Below are 18,032 nucleotides of genomic sequence, written 5' to 3'. Positions count from 1 at the left end.
TCCACTGAATGTTTAGGCGTGGAGTCATTCTAATTCTCCAGTGAAGACTCAGTTGTCTGTGTGTGTGCGTGTGTGCGTGTGTGTGTGTGTGTGGGGCGTGGGTGGACCAGAGCCAGATGGAAGAAGGGGGTGCTATATATATAGGTAGGGAAAACAGAGCTAGTGTGGACAGCTATTTTAAAAGTTCAGCAGCAAAAGACGGAGAGAGCAGATCGCTGAGATGGGGAAGGAAGCTATTGGGGGAGGTTTGTTCGTTCTTTTCGTAAAAGATACAGCATGTTTAAATATTGATTGATTCCTCTTCTAAAAATTGGTCCTACAGATAGACTCCCCACATGTGGGTCAAGACACATGTATGAAGACAGCCACTGTGTGTAGTGGGAAAACCTGGAAGTAACCTCAATGCCCAGCAACAGGACACCAGTAAAACCGTTTATGGGACATTCACACCGTGCAACACTCCACAGCTACGCAAAAGAATGAAGTAGGTGTGCTGATATGGAGGAGATGGCCCTTAGATACTAAGGAGGGGGAAGCAAGTGGCAGAAGGGTGTTTTTAATATGTTCCCAGGTATTTATGTGCGTTTACATTTGTATGGCTTAGCTCAGGCTGCCATCACACAATACCATAGCCCGGGTGGCTTAACCAATGGTAATGATTTTTTCATGCTTCTGGAGGCTGGAAGTCTGAGATCACAGTGCCAGTGTAGGTGGGTGTTGGTGAGAGCTCTCTTCCTGGCTTGCAGACAACCGCCTTCTCACTGGGTCCTCATGTGGTCGAGAGTGAGCTCTCTCGAATCTTTTCTTATAAGGACGTTAATCGTATCAGATCAGGACCTTATGACCTCATTTAATCTTAATTCTAGAAAGGCCCTATCTCCAAATACAAATTGGGGGTTAGGGTTTCAACATACGAATTTTGGGAGGACACGATTCAGTCCATAGCAGTGTATATGTGAGTGTATATGTATAATTTCAAATATATACAAGAATTTGTTTAAAAGGTTAATAGAGTAAAGTGTGGGAACTAACGTAAGAGGAAGGCTTATTTTTCATTATGTGCTGTTTGTACAGTTCTCATTTTTAGCATGTGAAGGTATTACTTTTTCACTTATAAAACTCATTTAACACCAACAAAAGCAAAAGGAAAGATCACATCACATGACTAAACTTAAAAAGACTGATAATAACAAGTGATGATAAGAACATGGAATAAATAGGAGCTCTCTTGCTCTGCTGGCCGGAATGCAAGATGGTACGGCCACTTTGGACCAGCGTTTGGGAGTGTCTTATAGATTAAACATAGACATACCATATCGACTGGCAATTCCTTTGCTAGGAATTTAACTGAGAGAAATGACACCTATATCTCCATGAAGACTTGCTCATGAATATACATAGCTGCTTACTTCATAATGGCTCCGCACTGGAGACAAGCCCAATGTCCACCACCAGGTGGGAGGAGGAACACGTTCCAGTGTATCCATCCAATGGATACTACTTAGCAAGAGAAAAGGACGTGAACGTAGATGACGCTCACACACATGCTGAGCAAAAGAAGCCAGACACAGAAGAATGAATGCCGTCTGACCTATTTCCATGACATTCTAGAAAAAACAAATCTAATCTGGAGTGACAGAAAACAGATCAGTAGTCAGTTGCCTGGAGTGGGAGGTGCCTGGGGGATTGATTGCAGAGGAATCAAGGGAACTTTTGGGGGGTGATGGAAATATTATGCGTCTTGATTAAGGTTATAGTTACCTGGGCGTATATACTTGCCCAAACTCATAACACGGTGCCCTTAAAAGGGTACATTTTTATTATATGTAAATTAGACCTCAATAAAGTTGATTCTAAAAGTCTAAAGAGGGAGAGGTTGAATATATAGGAGAAATTAAACGTGGTCCTGTGGAGCTCCTGAGAGGTAGGGTGCAGCCCCGGGTGGATCTGAACGGAAGATGGTGGGAAAAGTGCAAGTGCAGGTGGCTTTTGGTGAGAAGTTGAGGCAGGTCGGGGTTGACAACTTCTGTTTTCTCTGTGAAGAAGGTAAAGTCTCATCCTACTGAGGACGAGAAGAAAAGGTTTGAGGAGAGGAAAGATTTGACATAGAGGTAGAGAATAGAAGAGCAAGGAGAAGAGACAGGGCAGAGCTCTGTGCCATGTGGAAGTTGGTGGTCATTAATCTATGGCAGCCCCCATACGTCCTCTAAGTGATTTTTTTTTTTTCTTCTCAGCAGTGATTGGCTGCTGCTGGGCAGGCATGAAAAACACAAGGCACTTAGATTCATCCAGGCTTGGGTTTTCGTCAGGTGGTTAGAAAGAAAGGAACTGGGAGAGAAGCAAGAGAGAAACTAAGATAATAGACTGTGGCTTTAAATTGGACAGGAGGAAAAGAAGACAGGAAGGTGTGACAGGTAGGGAGAGAATAGAAGGAATGAAGGACTGGAAACCACTCCCTTGTCCATCAGAAGAGGATCAGAAGGGGCGGCCGGTTAGCTCAGTTGGTTAGAGCGCAGTGTTCTTAACAAGGTTGCCGGTTCGATCCCCACATGGGCCTTTGTGAGCTGCGCCCTCCACAACTTGACTTGGAGCTGATGGGTCCTGGAAAAACACATTTAAATAAATAAAAGTTAAACAAAAAAGTTGCTTAAGTTTAAAAATAAGGGGGAGGGGCTTCAGAAGTCCCCTGGAGGTGACTGAACAAGAACACAGGAAAAAAGAGATGTGGACAGAGAGGGAGTCATCAGTTAGCTATCTTCACAGTGGGGCGATGCCTGCGGTGAGTGTTACTCTAGGGAAATGAGATCCGTTACCAAAACCCATGCAGCACCACAATGGGGGAGCTGGGGTGTTGTGATTCTTCTAAGTCCCAAGTTTTGCTGCTTCTCATTTGCGCTCTCTCTAACATGACGAAGACCTTGATTTCAGAATCCCGAGCCAGGCCCTGAGACCCAATTTTGGGACAACAGAAATGGGACTGTTTCCCACAAAACCAGGTAGCAGGTGTCTCGGATGCGAGACAGCTGAAAGGCTAGTACGGCTCTGCATTCAGAGACCACAGTGCAGATTTCAGCGCTGGGATGAGGAAGGAGACCAGTGGGCCAGGGCAGGGGGCGGGTAGAGTGCCTTCGGTCGTGGGCGTGGAGTCGACCTGTGTTTCTCTGTGCCTCACAGCACTCACCAGTTTGTAATAATATATTTACTGTTACCTGATTAATGCCCCTCTCCTCCGTTAGTCCACAAGTTTCATGGGTGCAGAGATGACATCTACTTTGCTCATTTTTACAGCCCTGGAGTCTCGCACAGGGCTTGGTATACAGGAGGTATTCCATAAATATATGCTAGATGAAGGGGAGCTGTATTTCCAACTCCTCGATGTAGGACCAACTGGGAGACTCCAAGCAAGCAACTTCTCTCTGTGTCTCAGTTTCCTCATCAAGGTTTAATTTAAACGCGGCAATGCCTGTATGCTACTCCTAGCATCCAGTAGGCACTCAATGCATATAGTCTTCCACCCTCCTCCATTTCTCCTCTACCCTCCCTCCCTCCCAGCTCGTGCCACACCCAGTGTGTGGAGTCATAAAACCCAACCCAGGTTGGACTCTCACCTCCCCATCCCCTCCTGGCCAGTAGCTTCCCTCAAGTTGGGGGTGGGGAAGCTGGCGTCCCTTACATCTGGCTCCAGGTGTCCCCAACCCCACAGTGCAGGACTGGGGGCCCAAGTGGACCTCGGGTCTGGCCAGGTTGCTGTTGCTGTAGCAACAGTCCCTAGCCGCAGGTTCCCTAAGTGACTGGTTACTCTTTAACGTATCCACCCACCTTGGGTGATTAGAAGAATCAATAAGATAACCAGTCGGTGGCAGCTGGCTGCACTCACTGCCTTCCTGCTGGACTGGCTCCCGCTGCCGCCTGTGGGGCCCCGGCTCCTCCATGCCCCCGGGTCTCCGGCTGGGTGGGCTTGGCCATGGTCAGTGTGAACGCGCCCCTCGGGGCTTCAGTGGAGAGTCCTTATGGTGAGTGGAGCCAGCAGGTGGGGCTGGGGGAGGACTGGACAGGGCGGGACTTGGTCAAGTTTGGGGGACCATGGGACGCCCACCTCCTATGTGTTTCACAGGGAACCACAGACCCATTAAGGGCTCCTTTAAAATGGCAGAAAGCGCAGGAAAGGCGTTTGCTTGCCTCATTCTGCTCCTAAATGGGGGCATGTGGATTTGGTATAGGAGGTGCTAGGAGGGGCTGAGGGGGTAACCCAGAGGGTTGGCTCATTTCCTGCCCCGACACACAGCTTTCCTGGGCGCGCATCCCGGGGGCCCTTCCAAAATTTCACAGGGGGTGGGGCTGGAAGCATCATCCCCACTTTGCCTCTGGGACAAAGTAAAGCCCGTGGAGAGCCTTGCTGGACTTGGTGATTGAGCTGAGTCACGGTCTAGGTGGGATGGGACCCAAGGGGAGAGGTGCTGGCCCCTCTGATGACGGCCATCAGTTCTGGAAAACGCAGCAAGGGGAAGTGGTGTAAAGCAACACAGTGTGGGGCGTTGGAAATGAGAATGAGCTCATGCTAGACGTGTGCAACTTAGATGCAAGGTTAGGGACATGTGTTACTGATGGTGAAGGGCTTGGCCTCTCCTGCTCAGGGGTGATTCCCAAACTAGAAGTAACCCAAGTGTCCGACAGTAGAGGATGGGTAGATAAAGCACGATGCATCTTTAGGATGGAATTCTATCCCACTGTTTAAAAAAAAAAAAAAAAAAAGATGCAGATCTGGGTGAAGATACAGAAGGACCTCCAAGTAACATGAAGTGAAAAAAGTGAGCTGAACTGTGTATAGCATATTACATTTCCGATAACAAAACGGATGTATGCCTATATATGTACACACGCTTTTGTATTTGCATAGAAAATGAGTGGAAGGACACAAAGAGACCAGTAACAGTTTTGTTTCCGAGAGGGGAGGTTCCAGAGAATGTCTGTTTCAGTTGTTGTTGGTTTTTTTGCACATTTTTGATATTTAAATATTAGGTGCATTTTATAAACTGACTTAAATCATGAGAGCTTGTCCTCTGGAATCCAGTAGATCTTGGTTCTAGTTCTGTGATTTTAGACTATTTAACATTCCTGTGCCCCGGTTGCCTTCTCTCTGAAGTTGAGATAGGGTATCTTAGGGTCTTGGATAACTAAAGGAGAGCTAGGGTGTAAGCAGTTGGCACGACACGTGTTGTAAAGGCTCAATAAATATTATATAACATCCTCATTAGTTGAGGACAGATGGGCTCAAGGAATCAGGGACTGGTCTCCCGACTGGTCAAGAAGATCTTTCTTTGACCCACCATCAAGTGGGAGTCTGTGATGCAGTGGAACTAGCAGAAGGTGAAGAATCCAAAACAGCCTGGGGCTCTATCCTACACACCAGCTGTGTAACCTTGGGCCAGTCACTTCCCCTCTTTGAATCTATTTCCTCATCTTTAAAATGGAGAGAACAAGAGGACCTATCTCACAGAGGGTGGTGCAGTTAGAGGAGATAGCAGAGCTAAAGGGTTGGGCATGCTTTAGGTGCTTCATCCAAGATTAAAACACAATGACAAGACTTGGTTAAGTCTGGCTGGAGGAAGACTCATTGTTTTCCACTGGGTCCAGACAGTCAGCTTCTGGGGAAGGAGACCCCCAAGCCACAAGCCTAGGCTAGGGGTGAACAGAATGCTCCATAAAGCTCTTCCCAAAAGGTAATATAACAATAATAATATAAATTGACAGGCACTCACCGCATTTCAGGTCTATTCACTCTGTAGGATATCCTCTCATGTCTCTCCATCCCAGCCTCTATGCAATGCTCATCACATAGCAAGTATTCAACAAACATTGTTTGGATGATAGGCTAGATGGATGATGGATGGTTGGATGGATGGATGGATGGATGAATGTTCTATGCCTATTACTTCATTATTCTCACAATAGTTGTCTCAGATAAATAACATCGTTGTCTCCAACGACAGAAGAGAAAATTGAAGTTCAGGATTGTTAAAAAAAAATCATATGACTCCAGACCTGACATAATCCATCTATGATGACCCTCTTGGCTAAGCCACATATATGACTGGGCAAAGAAAGGAGGGCTCCCGTGGCCAGATTTGAAGCATGCACCAACAAAAGAACACTGTTGTCCTGGGAAAGTGGGCATTTGCTGGTGTGTGTGTGTGTGTGTGTGTGTGTGTGTGTGTGAGAGAGAGAGAGAGAGAGAGAGAGAGAGAGAGAGAGAGACTAAGAAAGATAAGGAAGACCCTGCTTTTCAGGTAAAATCAATTGAGGTTAGCATCCTGGATCTGCCTTTCTTTTTTTAGCTGCATGGCCTACCCCTCTCCGAGCCTCAGATATTTCATCTGTAAAATGAGCCGGGGAAGTCTGCTGTGAGGCTCTGGGAAAGATGTACTTTCTAATTAAAAAAAACAAGTGCTTTAGGAAAACCCCTTCTCCTGGGTCCTCTAATGGGGCTAATATGGGGCTAATAATAACCCTCCATATGTTACAACCGAAGACGTGAGTTGCTAGGGAAGAAACATGGCACTTCGCCGAGCTCAGGAGAGGCAGTGAGGGACAAGGTTGTGGTCAGGATCACATGTGCTTGGAATAGTGCTGGGCACAGGGTATCTCAGCTGCTGTCTCACGTTTCTGAACCTTAGTATGTACGACAGTCTCTGATGAGCTGACCTTTGGTGTGGCGATGCTGGGTGAACTTGACCTTCCCTTGGACTTGCAGTGTCTTCTTGGCACTGGATTCTGCTTTATAGTTCTCATTACTCTGATCAAATAGTTGGTGGGCATTGTGGTATCTGTCTCCTCCACTAGACCGTGAACTCCATGAGGTCAGGGACTTCAGTGGTTTGTTCAGCCTTGCATATCTCACACAGTGACTAGCACAGAATAAATGCTCAATAAACATTTGCTGGGTGAATGAATTGAGGAAGGTTTTAAGAAACCGCCCTATGACAATGGTCAACAGTGTCAGCCAGATCCATGCTCTCTTTCCTTCCTTCCATCCTCATTGTATTGACTATTGGTTCTTGATTTGTCTCATTATGGACCAACGGTGGCTGTCACAGCTTCAGGTATCACATCTGCAGGGGTGTCTGAAGGGGTTTCCTTAAAGTACTTTTTTTTCATGGATATCTGGGTGAATGGATAAGTAGATGGTTTGAAGAATGGATGTGACGGGTAGATGTATGGGTGTGTGGATGGGTGGATGGGTGGATGAGAATGGAATGGATGGAACAAATGGATGCATGAGAAGATGGTAAATGGGTAGACAGGTGGATGGATTAATGAATAGATGTGATGGGTGGATGGTTGGGTATGGTAGATGATGGATGAATGGGTAAGTAGATATGTGAGATGGATAAGATGGGTGGAGAACTACGTGGATTAATATGATAAGTGAATAAATAATTGGGTGGGTGGAGGGATGGATGGATGGATGGATGGATGACATGGGCCAGGCTGGGCTGGTATGATAGAACCTGAAAGTGCTCAGAACAGGACAAATAGGGAGACAGGGTGATTTGGCCACTGTCAACAATCCTCCATCAGGACAGTATATCTGTTTCTAAGTTCCAGACGAGCTTGATTTTTTCCTGGGTCATAGGCCTAGTTCTTTTGACCAAAGGCGTCAGCCTCAGGCCAGATCAGAGGCTGTTGTCAGAGGCAGTTTGGTGAAGTGGCTCTCCCACTTAAATGTGTGTGGGGTGGGCACTTTGCTTCAGCTCTCTGATCCTCAATTTCTTCATCCATCAGATGAATAGTTGTTATGACTGTTCCATGAGTTGATGAAGGAGAAAAGGTATCATAAACTTCAAAGTGCTTTGTCTCCTTGAAGGGTTGATGGGCCCAAAGTTGGGTAGGACCCCAGATACTGGATGGCTACGGGACTGTGTCAGATATCAGGCATGGCAGTTCCCACCTTTTGTTCCCAAACCATGGACTCTCCCACCATTTTCCTCTTTCTCCCCTGTCCACATCATCTTCCCATCCCACCTCAATTCAATGTCAGTCCCTATGCTTCAATGGTTCACAAACCTGGCATATGGGAAACTTTTTTTTAAAAACATTCTTTTTTTTTTTTTTTTTTTTTTTTTAATTGGGGAATATTGGGGGAACAGTGGAACAGTGTGTTTTTCCAGGGCCCATCAGCTCCCTGGAGGGCACAGCTCAGCTCCAAGTCCAGTTGCCATTTTCAATCTTAGTCGCAGGGGGCGCAGCACACCATCCCATGCGGGAATTGAATTGGCAACCTTGTTGTTGAGAGCCCGCGCTCTCTAACCAACTGAGCCATCTGGCCGCCCCTCCGGAAACTCAGCGGCAGCTCATTGTCTTCCATCTAGTTGTGGAGGGCACAGCTCACGGGCCCATGTGGGAATCGAACTGGCAACCCTGTTGTTCAGAGCTCACGCTCTAACCAACTGAGCCATCTGGCTGCCTGAGACTTTCTTAAACTGACATATTTGGGGGCTCCCCGCAAACCTAGTGAATCAGAATTTCCTGTGATGAGTCCCAAGAATCTTTAATTTTTTGTTAAGTTCCTCATGTGATTTTGGCTATTAGGTCAGCTGGGGTTTGGAAACCGTTGTCTTATTCTGTCTCACTTTATAAAAGGAGGCTATGGATACCCAGAGTGTCTCTTGTCTCTACCTGGAAGGCTCCTGCCTTCACGAATTCATTGTTGGCTTGTTCATTTCTTCATCGAATGACGACTGGGGGCTTATGGTATGCCAGGCGTTCTGCTCGGCACTGGGGGAAGGTAGGCGAATAAAACGTGGCTTCAGATCTTGCAGAGCATCCAATCTGGTGGGGTAGACAGAACACCCAGCAGCAGTCAAAGACAGAGCACCATGATATGGATGGACAGGACACGATGGCAACACAAAGGGACTTGGGAGGAGCGGCGGGGGTCAGAGACCTCAGACCCTGGAGGAGTAGACTCATGTCTAAGCGGACACCTCAAGTGCAGCAGGACTCAGCCAGCAGAAGAGAGGGAGCAGGAAAAGCATACGCAGAGGCCCAGAGCCGGGCCATAAACTGTACTGATTTTATTTATATTTGACCACAGTGAATTCGATCCTTACTAAAAGTATCTTGGGACTTTTCTGATTGTTTCATGAATGATTTACGAGATACCAAATATTCATTCTTTTAGCTACACTGTTACCTCTTATAATAGCATCTGAGCGGCTGTATAATATGGGTAGCAGCTCAGACGCTGGAGTCAGACTGCCTAGGCTCAAATTGCCACCTACCAGCTGTGCGGCTTTGGGTCAATTATGTAATTCCTGTGCCTCAGTTTCTTCATCTAATTGGCTGATAAGAACATCTACTTCATAGGGTTGTGAGAATTAAATGAGGTTAATATCTGTAAAGTGCTAAGTGTCTGTCACAGAGAAAGTGTTATGTCAATTTTTATTTATTATTGCTGTTGTTATACCCACTACGTGAAAGGGACGGAATGCTTACTATGTACTAGGCATTATTTAGCTGTTATGGAACAAGCAGAACGAGGGCTATGTAACTGGTTCCAGGATGCAACTGTCCAGCTGGAGAGTTAGAACAAAGCTGAGTTATAAGCCTTCAGATACCCTCAGATGCCTGGGGTCTGTTCAGGGCCTGGTCCGTGAGCCTGGGCCTGTGTAGGGCAACTGGGAGGCATGGGAATGGAGGGAAGAGACCTGCACTGGCCACAGACCTGGGAAATGGCTCTGGCCCCAGGCAGCTGTTTGTGGCCTCACTCCAGTTCTCGTTAGCACTCCACCTCCCCTTCTGAGATATGGAGGTGTGTGCCTGGCTCTGTGGTCATTACACAATATTCACTGAATGAGTTGGGAAAGATGCCTCAGGGTTCCCTTTGAGGCCAGTGGGGGGTGGGGTGAGAGTGGTGTTCAAATGGACCAAGCACTTAGCTTTCCCCACCCCACAACCTCTGGTTCAACCAGAGAAGCTCCATTTTGACTTCTGCATGAAACATTGAATGAAAGGAATCCATGGTTCAAAATGTTCAGAGAACCAAAAGACCAGGCCACTGTGTTTCAAACTGCCATCTTGACCCATTAATGGGTCACACAATTTAGTGGGTTGAGTTAGTTAGAGCCATACTAGCTAACATAACAAACAAAACCAAAATGTAATTTAGAAATTTACCCCTGTCACATAGTTACTCAGGGATCCCAGAAGTGACCCCGGCCCAGAGTGACACTCATCACCTCTACTCACATCCCATTATGAGAACTAGTCACGTGGCCTTGGCCAAGTGCAGAGGATTCTGGGATATGTGGTCCCTAGCAGGGTACCTGTTTTCCAGGAATAGCTCTAAACTATGGGAGAGGGAGCATGAATTTTTTGGTCCACAGTTGACAGCTTCTGCACACACACACATACACATACAGCCAAAGATGTATAGCAGACGTGAATATACAATTTTTTCACATCAAATATTTCCGTTAAAAAAGTGCATAGAGAGATCTATAGATACATAGATAGCAATAAAGCAGATGTGACAGAATGCTACCAATTGGTGAATCTAAGTGAAGGATACGTGAGTGCTCACTATACTAGTCTTTCAACCTTTAGTAGGTTTGAAATTTTTCAAAGTAAAATGTTGGGGAAAATGTAATTGTTAAAATTTGCTAGACTAATAACTAGTATAGAATAAGACAATTTAAGCTCGAGAGTTTTGAATTGTAACTTTAACACAGGGATTGGCAAACTTTTTCTGTAAAAGGCCAAATGGTAAATATTTTAGACTTTGCAGGCCAGGTGGGATCTGTGGCAATTACTCAGCTCTGCTCTTGTAGCATAAAAGCAGCCATCGGCATAAATAAGTGAATGGATGTGGCTTTGTTCCAATAAAACTTTATTTACAAAAACCAGGTAGTGGGCCAGAACTGGCCCAGGAGTTGTAGTTTGCTGACTTTTGCTTTAACATATCCAATATTATCTTCAAAAAAGCCTTTGAAGCACATATTTTGGTTTTAGGCCGACATCCTCGTATTATTCCTAGGGTGTAATTCAACAATCTTCATAAGAAATTACGGGTCATCAGTGTCCAAGCCGATTGGGACCCAAATCTGTTAATGTGCTCTCACTATGTTGGACAAACTAATTTTAGCACATTTGCTGTTCACGTTATTAACTGGTTTCTTTCATTTTCATTTCTTGCCTTTTTTTTGAATAAAAATATACTATTTAAAAAATACTTTTATTGAAGCATAAAGTTCATCAGAAAAAGCATGAATCATAAATCACAAATAGACTAATGAAATTTCAAAAGATGACCATATTTTATTAAATGAGCTAAAATAGAATAGAAAACCTCATAGAGCATCTCATGTAATAAGAGTAACTTTTGCATGTGTGAAACTCTTGTTTCATTTCTGTCTGTTTGTGGATTTGTGCTTGGGGTTGTGATAATAGCAAAAATTTATAGAACACTTACTAGGGCTTTACACATATTAACTCTTTATCTGCACAATGACCCTGTGGGGTAAGTACTATTATTGTCACTCCCATTTTATAGATGAGAAAATGGAGGCACAGAGAGGTTGAGTCTCTCAGTGAAAGTGACATAGGCATTAAGGGGTAAGACTGGGGTTCTAACCCAGGCAGTCAGGCTGCAGAGTCTGTATTCTGACTACCCCTTTTATTGCCACTGTATATAAAATATGCAATGTAAAATGTGTTACTTACTGAGGGTCATGGTCAAAAGATTTAAAAGCCACTGGACAGAATGTTCCCAAAGGTTCTTTATAGACCTAAAAATAGGTCTATTTTGGTGTACACCCTTTGGTGTACCCACAGAGGCCGATTTTAGGTAGCACATGGACGAACTCTTTTTAAATTATACTGAATTTATTTGATCGTGTGTTAGAAAAATTTATAACTACCACATTAAAGCAGTAATATAAGATATCCTCTTAAAAAATCAGTCTGTGTCTTCATAAGAAAGAAATGTATCCAGTAAATAATTACAGGTAAATAAAGTACAGGTAATACCGTGTTTCCCTGAAAATAACACCTAGCCAGACAATCAGCTCTAATGCATCTTTTGGAGCAAAAATTAATATAAGACCCGGTATTATATTATATTATATTATATTATATTATATTATATTATATTATATTACATTACATTACATTACATTACATTACATTATATTATATTATATTATAAAGACTGGGTCTTATATTATAGTAAAATAAGACCGGGTCTTATATTAATTTTTGCTCCAAAAGACCCATTAGAGCTGATTGTCTAGCTAGGTCTTATTTTGGGGGAAACACGGTAGGTAGATATAGTAAAAATCATAAAGAGGAATGTAAGTGTCTAGGGCTTTGGGGTCAGACACTGAACTTGGCATCAGAAGGCTCAGATATGGGTTCTGGCTCATTCATTTCCTAGCTTTGGTTTATTTGATCACTTATATCGTGCTTACTATGGGCCAGGCACTGTTCTAAACACCTTATAAAAATTACCTCCTTTAATCCTCACAACTGCCCATTGAGGTAGGTAGTGTCATCATACCCATTTCTCAGAAAAGGAAACAAAGGCCCAGAGGGGTTAAATAACTTACCCCGAACCACACAGCCTAGGATTCAAACCCAGGTATTGTATCAGCAAGGGCAATACTAGCTGATGCAACAAGCACAGCCAAGGTGTAAATTAGAAGAGTTATCTTCTTCACACAGGGACCCCAGCCACTTCCATCTTGGCTGGAAGATGGGTTTTATTTTAACCACGAGATGCCACTGTGATAGGTAGAATTTTCTTTGTCATTCAGGGCTCCATGTCCTGCTCTGAAAATGGAGTCATTAGTGCCAGTTCTGCTTACCTCTCAGGATACCTCTGCAGATCAAGGGATGGTTGCAAGAGCCTGCAGCAAACTGCAGTTTCACTGGGTGTAAAGTGTGTTATGTTGACCAACTCCTACCTTACACTGTTGTGCAGATTAACTGAGAAAACCCATGGAAGGGTCTTAAGTCATGTACAATGACATTAGCTATGAATAATAGTAATAATAGTAATGAGGTTATGCAAATGAAACAATAAATATTGACTTCTCTCCAAATCGGGAAATAGTTTATAGGATCTTTCCTATTAGCAAAGTAACACTTTACATGTAAGGCTGAAAAATCAAAAAGTAGCAGTATAATCGTGATATTTAGAAATAGAGAGGAAAACACCAGGGAGAAAAAAACCCGGCTAAATAGTTGCGAATGGTTGCCTCTGGATGGTGGGCGTCAGGTTCAGGCAAGAGTAGGCCAGTCATGACTGTTACTTACCATCAGCTTTGTAGAAGTATTTTCTGATTTTGTTTTTCAATTGTGTATCCAAAGCTTTGTGTATCTATCTTTGATTAAATTTTTGAAAAGCAATTAAAAAGGAAAAGGGTATCATTAAACAGTATTTCACACACTCAAGTGTATCTGAAAACAAGAGTCCTGAGACAGAAAGCCACAGGAAAAAGCAGAGTTAAAGTTAGAGGAAGAATTCAGGATACAGTCATGTTTAAAATCCCTGTTGAATACCTTCCCACAGCTTGTGTCACACTGAACAGAAAACCTTTGCTCTTTCCACTGACCAAAAAGGCCCCCATGGATCTGACTCTGGCTGCCCCCCTGTTGGACTCTCTTGTTTTTCTCCCTTTGGCTCACTCCACTTCAGCCACACTGATCTCTTTACTGTCCTTCAATCACTCCTGCCCCAGGGCCTTGGGACTTGCTACTCCTTTTGCCAGGAACACCCTTTCCTCAGATCTTCCCATAACTGATTTCTTCTCACAGTTTGGGTCTTAGTTCAAATGTTCCCCCACTCAGAGTGGCCTTCCTTGACCACCGAACGCTAAGATTGACCCATCACTGTCAATCCTGTTTCCCTCTACTGCTCTGGAATCTGGTTTATCATCACTCTCCTCTACTACAGTGTAAGTTCCATGAGAGCAGGGAACCTGGCGCTCTTATTCCCTGTTACATCCGCAGCGTGTAGAACAGTGCTTGGCACACAGTAGGCGCTCCCTAAATATTTATGGAATGAGCAAAAACAGATGGGGACAGCGGAGTCAGTATGATGGGCCATTGGCGTGGGGAGGGAGCTGCAGCCTCTGCCTGGGCCCTGCCCTGGGTAAACAGGCCTTCCTCTGCCCAGACAGCCACTGTTTAACAACTGTCTGCGTGGGACCAGCCAGGCCTGGGCTGCCACACTGCCAAGTCCTCGGATTCCCTGGTACAAGCAGCGGAGGCAGCCACACCTCAGGGAGAGCTTGTGAAGGAACAGGTGAAAAAGTTATCCAAACAGGCGTGAGGCAGGGCGGAGGAGGTGGTGAGACAGAGAAAGCACTTGGCCCTTCTTGGGCAGCGCCCAGAGGAGCTGGACGGAGGCCCTGGCACACCCAGTGGGCAGCTTCCCAGGCAGGGCCTGGCCTCCAGGATCTGGTTCTAGTTCCAGCTTCGGTCCTGACTTGCAGAGGGACCTGAGGCCCTTGCCACCTCTGGGCCTCAGTTTCCTCTCCTGTGAACCAAAGGACAGTGTCTGATCAGTGGTTTCCAAATGTTAAAAAAAAAAAAAAAAAAAGGCAGTGGCATTCTTTCTTCAAACAAAATCTTACCCAGAAGCCAATTCTGTACAGGGATGGTACGATGGAGGCAGTGGGGGTAAAGGAAGTGTGGAGGTGCAGGAAGCTGCCCAGTCTGCAGCCCCAGGCCCTTTGGACTCGCCTCAGGATGAAAACCCACAGGTTTTCTGGTCTCTGAGGTTGATTCTTCAGTGCAGTGAGGTGAAACGGAGTGTAGCCAGAGGAGGCATCTAGAGTCTTATAATCAAATATAGACCCCGGTTGAAGCCCCACAGTGTGATCTTAGGCAATTACGCCACCTTTCTGGGCCTGTGTTTCCCCTCTCTGAATCCGGCATCATAAATAGTACTGCCTTCATGGTATCACGTGTTCAGCACAGAACTTGGCACCTAGTAAATTTTCAATAAGGAAAGTGAAAAGTATTGGCCGACGTAACAGAAATGACCTGAAGAGCCAGTTCTTTGTCTTTGCTGTGAGTTTGGAACATTTTTTAACCACTCGGAACCTCTGTTTCCTCTTCTGTAAAACAGGGTCAAGGGTTTAAAGGAGATCAGAGGTTGAGATTCAGCCCATTCAGTTTTGATTTGTTTGTTTTTTTAAAAATAAAATTTGAATTGACTGCTAACCTTTAAAAATCCCAGCTTCTTTCAAAAAAATCGAAGTTCTAGCAACACCGATTCCCCATATCCATGAGGCAAAAGCCACCGGCACTTACTTAGACTGGGTGTGCTGTCTCTAATTTGCCACAGACCCCACCATTCCTTAGTGTCCCTACCCTGAAGTTTTATGAATGAACAGAACATAAACCACTATATTTGCTGTGTTGTTTTCCTTATAGGAAGATGGGAAATTTGCTTATACTCCATCCATTCCATGTATTTCTGTCACCTATCTGGGCATTGAGGACACTTGAGTTTGGGACCCTGATTGCTAAGATCAAGAGGGAATTCGTCTATGAGAGCAATCTCTTTCACAGATTTACTATTTTTTAATGTGACTACGTATGTGATTACATATGTGGCTCATATTATATTTCTGTTGGACAGTGCTGTTCTAGCCCCTTGGATTCTATAGCAGTGACCAAGTTCACTGCCAACACATGCTGCCTCCATTTCCCATTCTGAATAGACCAGTCCTAGCCAAACCTCTTGGGCTGGTGTCCCTAGCTGGGTCTTCTCCCACCCCACAATGACCTGTGGTGTCCCCATTCTGGTTGTCTGCCTGTCTGTGAGAAGGACCCAGGCTCCAAAACTCCAGGCCTATCTTCTGGAAGACTCCAAGTAGGAATTGTCACCTCCTAGCCCCCATCGTGCAGCCATTGTGTTTTCTTTATCAGACATTCACATAAGACAATAGTTTGTGTGACACTTAAATACATACCCATTCTTCTGTCTCCAGCCTGCTGAACTTCCCCCAAATCCAGTGATTTCGGGGGTGGAGTTGGGGTGGGGAGAGGCTTATTTTTCTCTCCCTCTACAGGGCAAGTCATAGTTTTTCTAGAGATAAGGTGAAGGTGGACTGAGTTTCGGAGAGGGGCACAGGCCCTGCTACAGTGAAGACACTGACTTTGTATTTGGAAGAGATAATATCCACAGCTTCTCTGGATGAAGACCCCCGTCAAATGGGGAGGCTTTCTATGGTAGAGGCTGAGAACTTGTGTTCAGAGTCAGGAAGACATACGTTAGAACCATGAAAGCTGTATGACCTTGCACGAGGGACATTTCCTATCTGACCCTCAGTCTCTTCTTCTGTAAAGTGAGGATAAGAATAGACCTATCTTTGTACATAAAATGCTCCATAAATGCTATCTATCATCATCAAACCTTTTGAAAAAGGGCCCACAGGTACGTGGAGTAAATGTAATTCTTTTTTAATTTTACTTCTGTGCATTTTTATACTTCTCCTACCATGAACCAACTTTAGTTAAATAATAAAGTTATTTGAGAAAGGAGGAATACAATTAAGTGGAAATGTCATCCTAATTCTGGGCTCCCACCTGGGGTTTTAGAGCTGGAAACAAGTAAGAGATCTGAGCGTCTAAACTTCACACACCCATTTCATGTCTTAATAAACTGAGGCCCCAAGAGGAAAGGTGATTTGGCCAAAGTCATACAGCAAGTTAGTGGCAGAGCCAAAACTAGAAATGGCGACCATGAGAATTGGGAGGGAACTTCGAGGTCAGCCTTTTCCAAGGTGACGCCACTCGGACAAGAAGGATTCTATTGTTAGACATTTGAAAAATGCTGGATTAAAGAAAGCTGTACAAAGTTCATTATCAGAAAATTTCTCAGAGCGCTTAACACGCAGCAGTTCTTTGGCCACTCCAAGAGAAGCCTCCAGGGTGCCCACATTAGTTCATCACAGAACCCCTTGAAAAACATTAACACCCATTAAAGTTCTCCCTGCTCCCTAATAGAGAAATGCTATAGCTTAGCTACAGTCCTAGATGTTTTTCAAAAAGGAACCTTATCAATATTTTAAATAGTATGATTTAAAAAACTATACTACCAAATTCTGTTTCTGGTATATAGAAAGACAATGACTTTTTTTCATAATTTCTTTTCTCTTTTTTTTTAAAGTAGGAAACATTACAAACATACAGAAAAATATAGAGAATAATATACTGAATATTGCTGTACCCATCACTCAGTTTTGTCAAATCCTACTGCGTGACCCAATTTTTACTGGATTCTTTTTTTTTTTTTAAATGAGAAATGAAACATTGCACTAGTTGCCTCCCCCAGTGGCCCTCCCTAAGCTCATCGCCCTGCCACCCTTCTCACAGGTGACTACTGTCACCATTTGGGGTCTATCACTTGCAAGCATGTTTTTATACATTTCCTATACATAATTACAAAAACAATATGTAAAATTGTTTTGCATACCTGGAAATTTTTAAATGGGATGTTGTACATATCCTTTAGCAACTGCCTTTTGCTCACTCACATAATAGCTTTTTGGATCTTCTCATGGTGATATGTTTTCCTTTTTTTTTTTTTTTTTATTGGGGAAGGAGAACAGGACTTTATTGGGGAACAGTGTGTACTTCCAGGACTTTTTTCCAAGTCAAGTTGTTGTCCTTTTTTAATATTAGTTGTGGAGGGTGCCATTCAAGCTTCACGTTGTTGTCCATTTTAGTCTTAGTTGTGGAGGGTGCAGCTCAGCTCCAGGTCCCGTTGCTAGTTGCAGGGGCGGAGCCCACCGTCCCTTGCGGGAGTCGAGGAATCGAACTGGCAACCCTGTGGTTGAGAGCCCACTGGCCCATGTGGGAATTGAACCGGCAGCCTTCGGAGTTAGGAGCATGGAGCTCTAACCGCCTGAGCCACTGGGCCGGCCCTAGGTCACGCATTTAAAATGCCGTGTATGAATATCTCAAGTACATTTATTCTGGTTTTTGACAGTGGAGTTGCTGCCAGTTTTTCACTATTT

At 44.4% G+C, this 18,032-nt stretch overlaps 2 protein-coding genes across 2 annotated transcripts in view; both read left to right on the top strand.

The window, feature by feature from the left end:
- R3HDML (R3H domain containing like) overlaps window positions 1–18,032 on the top strand; it is a 51,736-nt gene that overhangs the window by 12,368 nt on the left and 21,336 nt on the right. The window contains exon 6 of the mRNA XM_019748504.2: window positions 323–484. The gene's annotated coding sequence lies outside the window, so the exon portion shown is untranslated. The remainder of the gene's footprint in view (window positions 1–322; window positions 485–18,032) is intronic.
- HNF4A (hepatocyte nuclear factor 4 alpha) overlaps window positions 3,950–18,032 on the top strand; it is a 58,117-nt gene continuing 44,034 nt past the window's right edge. Inside the window, exon 1 of the mRNA XM_074317191.1 lies at window positions 3,950–4,013. Within this exon, the coding sequence (XP_074173292.1) occupies window positions 3,965–4,013 (49 nt within the window). The 5' untranslated portion in view covers window positions 3,950–3,964. The remainder of the gene's footprint in view (window positions 4,014–18,032) is intronic.

The sequence above is a fragment of the Rhinolophus sinicus genome, linkage group LG13, assembly GCF_036562045.2.
Source record: "Rhinolophus sinicus isolate RSC01 linkage group LG13, ASM3656204v1, whole genome shotgun sequence".
Taxonomy (NCBI): Eukaryota; Metazoa; Chordata; class Mammalia; order Chiroptera; family Rhinolophidae; genus Rhinolophus; species Rhinolophus sinicus.
Note: the sequence above shows the minus strand (reverse complement) of the source record. Positions and strands in the feature narration are given on the sequence as shown.